At 41.6% G+C, this 11,834-nt stretch overlaps 1 protein-coding gene across 3 annotated transcripts in view; it reads left to right on the top strand.

The window, feature by feature from the left end:
• The window catches only part of CSNK2A1 (casein kinase 2, alpha 1 polypeptide), a 71,449-nt gene extending 61,301 nt beyond the window's left edge, over nt 1-10,148 (top strand). For all 3 annotated transcript variants that reach the window (XM_011960443.1, XM_011960460.1, XM_011960452.1), the window contains 5 exons: nt 605-706; nt 1,700-1,800; nt 2,952-3,100; nt 4,061-4,147; nt 7,155-10,148. In XM_011960443.1, the coding sequence (XP_011815833.1) occupies nt 605-706; nt 1,700-1,800; nt 2,952-3,100; nt 4,061-4,147; nt 7,155-7,270 (555 nt within the window). In that variant the 3' untranslated portion in view covers nt 7,271-10,148. The remainder of the gene's footprint in view (nt 1-604; nt 707-1,699; nt 1,801-2,951; nt 3,101-4,060; nt 4,148-7,154) is intronic.
• The last annotated feature ends 1,686 nt before the right edge of the window (nt 10,149-11,834 follow it).

Below are 11,834 nucleotides of genomic sequence, written 5' to 3'. Positions count from 1 at the left end.
GGGAAGCTGAGGCAGAGAATTGCTTGAACCTGGGAAGCTGAGGTTGCAGTGAGCCAAGATCACACCCCTGCACTCCAGTCTGGGCAACAGAGCGAGACTCTGTCTCAAATAAAAAATTTTAAAAAGTAAAAATTATCTTAAAACCTAGTGAAAGATGCGTGAAAGAAAAGACTAGCCAGGCGCGGTGGCTCATGCCTGTGATCCTAGCACTTTGGGAGCCTAAGGCGAGTGGATCATGAGGTAAGGCGTTCGAGACCAGCCTGGCCAACATAGTGAAACCTCGTCTCTCCTAAAAATACAAAATTAGCCAGGCATGGTGGCACGCGCCTGTAGTTCCAGCTACTCAGGAGACTGAGGCAGAGAATCACTTGAACCCGGGAGGCGGAGGTTGTGGTGAGCCACGATTGTGCCTCTGCATTCCAGCCTGGGCAGCAGAGTGAGACTCTGTCTCCAAAAAAAAAAAAAAAAAACTAAAAAGAAGTATATGAAGATGTTACTAGTGTTTTGATTTTGAGTCAGTGGAGTGATTTTTTTTTTTTAATCTTTTATTTTGAAGTGACAAGCCTGGGGATTCACAAATAATAGTGAGTTTACTTTTATGCAGATGTATGATTATAGTTTGGATATGTGGAGTTTGGGTTGTATGCTGGCAAGTATGATCTTTCGGAAGGAGCCATTTTTCCATGGACATGACAATTATGATCAGGTAATATATATTATACCCATTGAAAAATTTACTGGTCTAATGCAGTGATAGCCAGGACTGCCTATAATTTTCAGTTCACTGTTTGTTCAGCCACCCTGATATTGATCCTTAGATTGATGTTTTGGGAGCTACCAGCTTAGCCTTTTGAAATCAGACTTTCCCTCTTAGTCCTTGTCATTTGCATTGCTTGTTTTATTGTGAAGAATACATACAAATTGTCATCCAGATTTTTAAAATAGGACATTACCTTAGAATTCTCCTAATACAACCTTATTCTCCAAGGTGAAGTTTTCTCCAATATGTTAGCCTATTATTTCTGTGATCCTTTTGTCTCTTTATATGGATTGAGTTATAGATGTTTCTTAAACTAACTCCACTTCCCCCTTGAAGACCAAAGGGCTCTTTCATTCACAAGAACCTGGAATGATTCTAGGACCTTGTGGAAGGTACCATTGTCTTGTTCCCTTTGAGCGCCATGTCCAGTTTTAATGTATTTAAAGAATACAACCCGAATTCCATTAAAGTCAGTAACTCTGTATCAAGTCATGCAGTACTGAGGAATACAGAAAAAGAAAGAATAGTTCTTCCCTCGAGTAGTTCATAGTTGATCTTGTAAGGGAGTCAAACATACAACAAAATAGATTATAGTCATAACTTCAGAGTAGAAGTGTGGACAAGGCACAAAAGGCAGTAGCGATGAGTAGTTTGAGTGTGCAATGGGAGCTTCCCAAAAGAAGTGACATCTTCAATTGGGTTTTGAGGGGAGAAAAATAAGAATTCGCCAGGATGACATTTCAAGAGAAAGAAACCAGTTTATAAAGTAGTTTGATTTTTCTAACACTATCCCATTGAGTTGAAGTCTAAAACTGTTAGGAGGTAGCATTCATACCTATAGACATGATGACCCCTTTATGTTGATTCAATCATTATTAATTGTTGATTTGATCATATAATATGTTTGTGGTACGGGTTTTTGTCTTTCTTTAATACTAGTTGGTGAGGATAGCCAAGGTTCTGGGGACAGAAGATTTATATGACTATATTGACAAATACAACATTGAATTAGATCCACGTTTCAATGATATCTTGGGCAGGTAAGTCATGAAACAAAATATGTGCGTCTGTGGCTTAAGCACTTTGGGTGTGAGCTGGCACTTAGGATCTTCAAAACAATTAAATTCTCTTCGCCAACACTGTCAGGATGTCAGTGGTCCAGTGCCACAGGATGCTGCATTGAGCAGGCCTCTAGATAAAGGCATTGCATTGAATGGCCCTTTATTCAAATTCACTTACAGGAGTCTGATGGAGGGATTATAGCTAGAGGATTCCTACAACATGAATGAAGTGTAGATTCTAGTAGAAGGGTTACAGTTGAGGCAAAAATCAAAATCTGTCTTCATTTACCTTGCTTCTTTAAGTGAAAAACCTCTCTCCAAGAGAAAGAAATTGAAATAGAAAATGCATGCTTTAAGACTGATGTGCAGGCTGGGCACAGTGACTCATATCTGTAATCCCAGAACTTTAGGAGGCCAAGGCAGGAGGATCACTTGAGCCCTGGAGTTGGAGACCAGCCAGGGCTACATAATGAGACCCTCGACTCCATGAGAAAATAAAAAGTCAGCCCTGCATGGTGATGTGTGCCAGTAGTCCAGACTACCAGGAAGCTGAGGCAGGAGCTTCCCTTGAGCCCAGGAGGGAGTGCTGCAGAGAGCCGTGAACATGTGGCTTCACTCCAGTCTGGGCAACAGAGTGAGACCCTGTCTCACAAAAAAAAAAAAAAAAAGACTATATGCAGACAACCAACTCTAACAGTAGTGACTAGATACAGTACTTAAACACTTAACCACTTAACAGGAGGAGACGGACTTTCCTGATGCAAAGGCTTTTTCTGGCCAAGTGGCAGAGATGCCAGGAATATGTGTGAGGATGGGAAATAGGCCTGGTGAGCTCAGCCACCTGACCCTCCTTGCTACACAGAAGCAGTCACGTCCTGTCAAGTAACCTGAATTATGTTTCTTAAAACTGAGAGGACTCGGATGTCTTTATTTACTCTAGCTATGTTATTTGCAGTCTTGTTAGCTTTGTTGTCCCACTCAGTGGCACAGTGGTGCAAGATTACTCTCTTGAGTTTTGATCCCTCTTTGCTTTTGGCTGGGCTTTTAGCCACTAAGAAAAATGTAGAAATGAAATTTCGAACTTCTCTGCCCACGTGGCCCATTTCTTATTCCCTCTTTTGGTCCTGCAGACACTCTCGAAAGCGATGGGAACGCTTTGTCCACAGTGAAAATCAGCACCTTGTCAGCCCTGAGGCCTTGGATTTCCTGGACAAACTGCTGCGATATGACCACCAGTCACGGCTTACTGCAAGAGAGGCCATGGAACACCCCTATTTCTGTGAGTCCAGATATCTAGCCCACAGAGTTTGTGTAGGCCCAGAGTCCTATAGAACAGAGTCGTAATCCCAGCTCCTGTTGGATTGCTGCACAGTTAATTCACCCACACTGAGCCTCAGATTCTTCCAGTGGGGATAGTGATGGCAACTACATTGCAGAATTATTGGAAGAATTCTTCTCTAGTAGAATACATGACACAAGAGCATTCCTAAATAAACTTCTTTCATACTGTGAGGATGACACCTCAGTCTGGAATGGTTTGAATTAGAATACACGGCCCTATATCTGTCCTTTCTCTAGTAATCACTCATTGGAAAGAGCTAATGAGGCTTACAAATCTTAATATTGTATGAACACCTTGACTTAGATTTGTGAATATAGCCACCTGTGCCATCCTAAGTGAAAATACCACTTAGATCCACCCCATCCTTACTGTGATGTTAGCTACAACATTACATTTTTCCTTTGGTAATAGTGTAATGGTTTTCTAGTGAATCATTTATACTTTTGCCCAGTCTCCTGTACCTGAAGCAGACAGGCTGATTGGGATAGAGAATGTGGTCATAGCCCTAACCTACATGGACCTCTAGCTTTGTCCTACTTGGTACTGAGCTGTGGGCACACTGGTAATATATTACTATCTTTGCCAAGTTACAGTGTCTTGTCTCCATTAAACTTCAACAGGACCAGCTTCATTTTAAATTAGCTCTACTATAAATAATTACCTCATCTTTATACCATTTGGTTGAAGGGTTAGCTTTTACCACAGTTTGATAGGAAAGCTATTTCTATTTTTTACCACTTGTCTAATGGTGAAGGCAATTGCCACCTTAAGTTCTTTGGGGAATAATGTAGAGTATAAGTAAAACGCAAAGAATGAAGCTGGCTGCTTTCAGGCTCCCAGACCATTAGTTTAATCTTTCAAGCAAAACAGAACCTAGCCTTTTTGTCTCTTTTTTAGACACTGTTGTGAAGGACCAGGCTCGAATGGGTTCATCTAGCATGCCAGGGGGCAGTACGCCTGTCAGCAGCGCCAATATGATGTCAGGTCAGTTCATTGGTAAATTTTCTTCAAAAAAATGTGGAAATCAATTACTATTCTTAGCTTTGTGGTCTGATTTCTTGTATACCTTCTCTGTACTGGTGGCCTTATGACTTTTTTTTAACTAGGTTTCAGCATGCTTGACACTTGGAATACTATAATGATACTGTCTTAAGTAGGGTATCCCCTTCTAGGCTAGAATTCCAGCATTCCTAACTGAAAATTTCTGGCATAGGGGTTTGAAAATGCCAAGCCATGAAAAGGAAAATTACACCATTTCATCTTATAGTTTGAAATGACAGTAGTTACGTGGCCCTTAGAAACAATGTTAAGAAATGGGTATAGAGGTGGGGTTTGTGCATAGGTGTGTATGTGTACCAGGACAGTTCTGTGATATTTGCCATAGTAACTATAGAGTGCCTATCAGTTGTAAAAACATAAGTAAAATTGTTTTTCATTATTGAATCATTGTGATGTATAGTGAATCTTTATAGAGGACCCAATTATTCCAAAGGAACTACAGGCACATAGCATAAGAATTAGACATGTAGGCAACATCCAAGTGGGTGCACATGTGGTAGTGAAGGCATTTACTTACATACCCTCAAATAATTGCTGTTCCCCTCCCCCCCCTTTTTTTCTTTTCTTTTTTTTTGAGACGGAGTCTCACTCTGTCGCCCAGGCTGGAGTGCAGTGGCCGGATCTCAGCTCACTGCAAGCTCTGCCTCCCAGGTTCATGCCATTCTCCTGCCTCAGCCTCCCGAGTGGCTGGGACTACAGGCGCCCGCCACCTCGCCCGGCTAGTTTTTTGTATTTTTTAGTGGAGACAGGGTTTCACCGTGTTCGCCAGGATGGTCTCGATCTGACCTCATGATCCACCCGTCTCGGCCTCCCAAAGTGCTGGGATTACAGGCTTGAGCCACCGCGCCCGGCCCCCTCCCCCTTTTTTTTTAAAAAAAAGAACTAGCTGCCTTCTAGAATTTACCCCTTGAGTATCCTACCTCTGTACAGAGTAATGTATATCCAAACTTACTTGTAGCCTTATTTGTAATAACAAAACATTGAGAATAGCTATCAGTAGGAAACTGGTTAAATCAATTATGGTATATCCATTTAATGGACTATGATGCAGCCAGAGAAAAGAATGTATAAGTGTTTCATGTTCTGTTAGATCTCCAACTCCAATATAATAATGTGAAATTTAAAACGCAAGATGCAGGGCCAGGTGCAGTGGCTCATGCCTGTAATCACAGCACTTTGGGAGGCTGAGGCAGGTGGCTCACTTGAGGTCAGAAGTTCGAGACCAGCCTGGCCAGCATGGCGAAACCCTGTCTCTACTGGAAATACAAAAAATTAGCCGGGCATGGTGGCAGGCTCCTTTAATCCCAGCTAGTTGGAGGCTAAGGCAAGATAATCGCTTGAACCTGGGAGGCAGAGATTGCAGTGAGCCAAAATCGCACCGCTGCACTCCAGCCTGGGTGAGCATGAGAGTCTGTCTCAAAAAAAAGTGAGATGCAGAGCCAGGTCTAAGAGCAGGAGTGGAGAAGAATGTATAATAATGTTCTCATATGATTTTTTTTTTTTTTTTTTTTTTTGAGACAGGGTCTTGTTCTGTCGCCCAGGCTAGAGTGCAGTGGCACAGTTTCAGCCACTGCAGCCTCCACCTCCTAGGTTCAATTGATTCTCCCACCTCAGCCTCCCAGGTAGCTGGGACTGCAGGCGCCTGCCATCATGCCCAGCTAATTTTTGTATTTTTAGTAGACATGGGGTTTCACCATGTTGACCAGGCTGGTCTCGAACTCAAAACCTCAAGTGATCCAGCCAGCTCAGCCTCCCAAAGTGTTAGGATTATAGGCGTGAACGACTGCACCTGGCCTATATATGATTCTTATATACATATTCTTATAAAATTATATTCATGTACATGTGTTAAATATCTCTGGAAGGATATGCCCCCAAAAATGGTGCCATAAGTTGGCCAAGCAGTAGGGTGTGGGAGATTTTTCACTGTATACTTTTTTGGGTTTTTTGTTTTGTCTCACTTTGTTTCCCAGGCTGGAGTGCAATGGTGCAATCTTGGCTCACTGCAACCTCTGCCTCCTGGGTTCAAGCGATTCTCCTGCCTCAGCTTCCCAAGTAGCTGGGATTACAGGCATGTGCCACACCGCCTGGCTAATTTTTTTGTATTATTAGTAGAGATGGGGGAGTTTCACCATGTTGGCCAGGCTGGTCTTGAACTCCTGACCTCAGGTGATCCACTCACGTCAGCCTCCCAAAGTGCTGACATTAGAGATGTAAGCCACTGCACCTGGCCTTTGTATACTTTTTTTAACCTTTTGTATTTTGAACCGTGTGAATATGTTACCTATGTGTGTACACACACACACACACAAACACACACACACACACACGATTAGAGAGGTAGAAGAAATCAAATGGAAATAAATTCTAAAACACAATTTTAGCTTAGACAGAAAGTGCTCTTTCCCCATTCAAATTGACTTTTAGTAATTTTGAAAGCTGCCAGCTATCAAGACAGCATGGTGTAAGAGCACATGAGCTTTGACTGCAGTCCTGTGCTGATCAGTATGGTAGTGACCAGCCATGTGAGGCTATTTAATTGCAATTGAATAAAATTTAAAATGTAGTTCCTCAGTTGCACTAGTCATATTTCAAGTGCTTAGCAGCCACATGTCGTTGGCTACTGGTCACCTGGTTGGACATCTCTGTCCTAGACAGGCCTGGGTTAGAATCCAAACCATGGTTGCCACTTGCTAATCGTGTACCTTGGACAAACTCCTTAAACTGTCCAAGCCTAGATATCTTTACCTGCCTCTTAAATTAATTAGGACTTGCCACTTTGAGGATCAGACTTGAAGTATAAGTAAAAATCTGGCTAAGAAGAAGTCTTCAATAAAGAATTATTGTCTTCCTTTTGCAGTGAGTGCTATGAGAAACTGGTAATATTGCCATGTTTGGTGTCTTTGGCTCACTGACAGCTGTTTTCTTTCAGGGATTTCTTCAGTGCCAACCCCTTCACCCCTTGGACCTCTGGCAGGCTCACCAGTGATTGCTGCTGCCAACCCCCTTGGGATGCCCGTTCCAGCTGCCGCTGGCGCTCAGCAGTAACGGCCCTATCTGTCTCCTGATGCCTGAGCAGAGGTGGGGGAGTCCACCCTCTCCTTGATGCAGCTTGCGCCTGGTGGGGAGGGGTGAAACACTTCAGAAGCACCGTGTCTGAACCGTTGCTTGTGGATTTATAGTAGTTCAGTCATAAAAAAAAAAATTATAATAGGCTGATTTTCTTTTTTCTTTTTTCTTTTTTTTTTTTTTAACTCGAACTTTTCATAACTCAGGGGATTCCCTGAAAAATTACCTGCAGGTGGAATATTTCATGGACAAATTTTTTTTCTCCCCTCCCAAATTTAGTTCCTCATCACAAAAGAGCAAAGATAAACCAGCCTCAATCCCGGCTGCTGCATTTGGGTGGAGATTTCTTCCCATTCCCACCATTGTCCTCCACCATCCCACACTTTAGGGGGTTGGTATCTCGTGCTCTTCTTCAGAGATTACAAAAATGTAGCTTCTCGGGGGAGGTGGGAAGAAAGGAGGCAGGAAGGAAAGAAGGAAGGGAGGACCCAATCTGTAGGAGCAGTGGACTGCTTGCTGGTCACTTACATCACTTTACTCCATAAGCGCTTCAGTGGGGTTATCCTAATGGCTCTCGTGGAAGTGTGTCTTAGTTACATCGAGATGTTGAAAATCTACCCAAAATGCAGACAGATACTAAAAACTTCTGTTCAGTAAGAATCATGTCTTATTAATCTAACCCTAAATCCAACTCATTTATGATTTTAGTTTTAGTTCAGTTTAAAAATTTGGTACCTTCCCTCCCACCCTCCTTACCTTGGTCTTTTCCCTGTTCATCTTCCAATATGCTGTGCTCCATAGCTGGTAGGAGTGGGAAGGCAAAATCTTTCTCAGTTTTCTTTGTCTTGGCCATTTTGAATTCATTTAGTTACTGGGCATAACTTACTGCTTTTTACAAAAGAAATAAACATTGTCTATACAGGTTTCATGCTAGAGCTAATGGGAGATATGGCCACACTGAGTTCCATTTTAAGCTTTCTACCTTCTTTTCCTCCGACCTTCCCCTTCCCTCACATGCCATCCAGTGAGAAGACCTGCTCCTCAGTCTTGTAAATGTATCTTGAGAGATAGGAGCAAAGCCACTATCTCCATTGAAGCTGAAATGGTAGACCTGTAATTGTGGGAAAACTATAAACTCTCTTGTTACAGCCTTGCCACCCCTTGCTGTGTGTATATATATAATACTTTGTCCTTCATATGTGAAAGATCCAGTGTTGGAATTCTTTGGTGTAAATAAACGTTTGGTTTTATTTATCAAGGTTAGATTTAAGTTCCCTGTGTAAAGGTCTTGCTGGGTGGGTGTCTCATGTTCACATCTGAGGGGCCTGCAGCCCTGTGCCGTGGAGGCTTCCCAAGGCCCCCACTTTTATACACCCCTCGTTCGACCCATGGTACCGGGCAGGGCAGAGAGGCCTTAAAAAAAAGCACCACAAGCCAAAGCGTCTCTGGGGATTAAGGATCCTTTGCCATAAAACTCATTTTGTGTCTCAGCAGTGCAGGGATTGGGGATGGAAAAAGTCGCCAGTTTTTGTGTTTGTGTGTGTGTGTGTGTAAAGTGGACTTTCCACTGTAATCCAACCACCTAAGTTTATCAGGTGCTTCACTGAGGAAGCCTAGTTTTTTAAGCACAATAGCAAAACCATCAGCTCTGTATTTTCTCCTGTTAATTCATTACAGTAGCTGCTTGTGGGAACTAGGAAAAATTCTTCCAACATACTTTAAGGCCTAAAATCTTAGTTCCCCATTCTCCTACCTTTATAGATTCACAGGCCTTTCTCACCTAGGCATCATAGGTAAACGTAATTGTTTGGGGAGTTGAATTTAATGAACTTATCTAACTTTGTAACCCATCTTGGCTTTAGTAACTTTATCAAGGTGGTGGCTTTAGTGAATTTAATGGTTAACTTTAGAGGATGCTAAAGCCTCCTTTCATAGCGCTTCTCAATGATAGGGAGAGCTGAAGGGAAAACATTCTGACTGTGTGGCAGGGTGATTTTCTTCCTTATGACCACTTACAGTGGATATTTATTGTACTTGACCCTTTTATGCCCTAGAATGCTGTGAGGGTTACCATGTTGAATTTGTGCAGAAGCTAAAAGCACCAGATGTGCCAGAGATGCAATTTGTGATTATGTTTGCACTGGATTGTGATTTGAACAGGACACTTATAACTAATGAGTTCTTTCTTTTGAGGTGGGGAGAGGGTTGTAAATCAAGACTTCATACCCTATCCTTGTAGCTCGGAAATTTAGGTGTAGCTTAGGCTGATGCGGAGAGCTACAGACAGCTGGACCTCGTTACACCCATCAGACCTTGGAAGAAACCGAAGGTGAATGCAGAGGACTCTGAGGTGCCACCCAAGAGCCTTTTAAAATAAATAGAAGTTTTTAAAAATGCTACTTAGAGTCACTGCAGAAGCATGGAGAGAGAAAAACAAAAAAACAAAAGACCCAGTTGGGTGGGGGGTGGGGGGGAGGCAAGGGTTTACAGAGTAACAACTTATGTGTTGTTGTAAATTACCTCATCTGTATACCTTGTATTGGGACACTTTATTTCTCAGCACTACCTGTGTCTGCATTGCTTAGATGGCAGGAGATGGAATGGCCGATATAAAAAGTTATGTTGGCAATTACTCTGAAAGATTTTTTAAAGTATTTTTAAACTTTGTTTGAAGTGGTCCCTCCCTTCTTCCTCTGCTTTTTTTTAAGTTTGAAGCCAGAAGTCCCTCCCCCACCTTGATTTATTGGTTGTAATTGTATTGTAATTGGTATAACTAAAACATAATTGTGCTGGGAAGAAGTTGTGCCATGAAGGTCTTTAATTTTTTTTTTTAATAAAAACATTTAAATAAATGAAATGTCCCTGCAGCCTGAGCAATATGCTTCTCCAACCGACACCGTGTGTGATAGATGGCTCAGTTTTCACGTTTTGAATTCTGTTTCTTGTGCTTGAAATGCCTGTCCAGCTTACATGAGATAGATTAAATTGTTAGAGTGGGACTGTTAGACAGTATATTTTGTAAAGTAGATCCTCAGGGTATGGCTAATTACTATAGTCCTAAAGCAGCAGAGAAAATTAGAGATTGGTTGACAGATTTGGGCTTTTTAATTTCTTCTCAGTTTTTAACTTTCATCTTTGCTTCGCCTTTTGACAACTATGGTTATAATTAGAACTGATCATTTAAGTATCTCTTGAAAAACCTAATTTTGTCCCACCAGGAGATTCTCTCCCAAGATTGGAATTGGGTTTGCATAGTAGAGAGGCTGTCTTCCCACGGCCTTTTCCTAGTTAAAGAAACACTTAACCAAAAAGCCTATGTAGTAAGGTCATCCTCAAGAAATTAAAATTTTTTTACCTTGAGTCCTGCTTTCCCTACTGTCATCACTATCCGTGCCCTTCTTTTTCCTCAGAACACCTGAACTTTTGTTGTATTATTTTGTGTCTGCCCACTTGCATGTAAACTCCCTGCTGACCTTGCATGTCTTATGCAATCCTCATTAAAACCTTTTGTTTTTTGTTTTGTTTTTTAAGTGGGTTCATTTTCCCTCAGGATCGAAGAGTATTGAATGGAATGGCACAAGAAAAATGCTCAACACCCCACTTGGCTTGTAATAATAGGTGCTTAATAAATTGTAGTTCCACTGTCCACTCCATTGCCACCCTCTTTACTCTCCCTACACACACACACACACACACACACAAAGTAAAAGGAAGTATTGTTGCATAAAGAGCATCTCAAAATCATAAGAACTTTGTCCTTGAGTTTGCAGCTATAATTACAAGCCACAGGCCAGACTGAACTAACATGAGAAGGAACTATTTAAGAGACCCTGATAAATAAGTATCTGAAGGCTAAGGAATGATCCTGGCCAATTTAGTAGACTTAGATGCTTCAGTCTGCCTGCTTTTCCCTTGCTATATTACCTGTATGTAATATAGGTTGAATATCCCTTATCCAAAATGGTTCAGACCAGAAGTGTTTTGAATTTTTTTGGATTTTGGAATATTTGCAGAATACGTACCAGTTGAATATTCCTAATCTGAGATTTGAAATATTCCAATGAGCATTTACTTTGGGCATCATGTTGATGCTCAAAAATTTTAAGATTTTTGAGGATTTTATATTTTCAAATTAGGAATACTCAACCTGTAATAGAAAATTCAGACTATTCTCCAAGTAAAACAGATATGTAGAAGGTGTCACAAGATGTTCTGGACTCAATCCTAAGTAAATAAGTACTTCGTAGACTTTACGGCTCTCCTTTGATTCTGTGCTAAATTTAACCATCAGAGAAGCAATGTAATGTTACTGCAAGTGGCCTACCTCTAATAGAGTTCTGTCTGGCAATGTGATTTTTTTGAACAGTTAACCTCTCTGAATCTTTTCTTCACAGGTGATTTAAATTGTTGTCGTAGCCGGGCACAGTGGCTTGCGCCTGTAATCCCAGCACTTTGGGAGACCAAGGAGGGTGGATCATGAGGTCAGGAGATGGAGACCATCCTGGCTAACACAGTGAAACACCATCTCTACTAAATATACAAA

The sequence above is a fragment of the Colobus angolensis genome, unplaced genomic scaffold (genome assembly GCF_000951035.1).
Source record: "Colobus angolensis palliatus isolate OR3802 unplaced genomic scaffold, Cang.pa_1.0 Scaffold114, whole genome shotgun sequence".
Taxonomy (NCBI): domain Eukaryota; kingdom Metazoa; phylum Chordata; class Mammalia; order Primates; family Cercopithecidae; genus Colobus; species Colobus angolensis.
The sequence above is the reverse complement of the archived record's forward strand: the minus strand, read 5'-3'. Positions and strand labels throughout refer to the sequence as shown.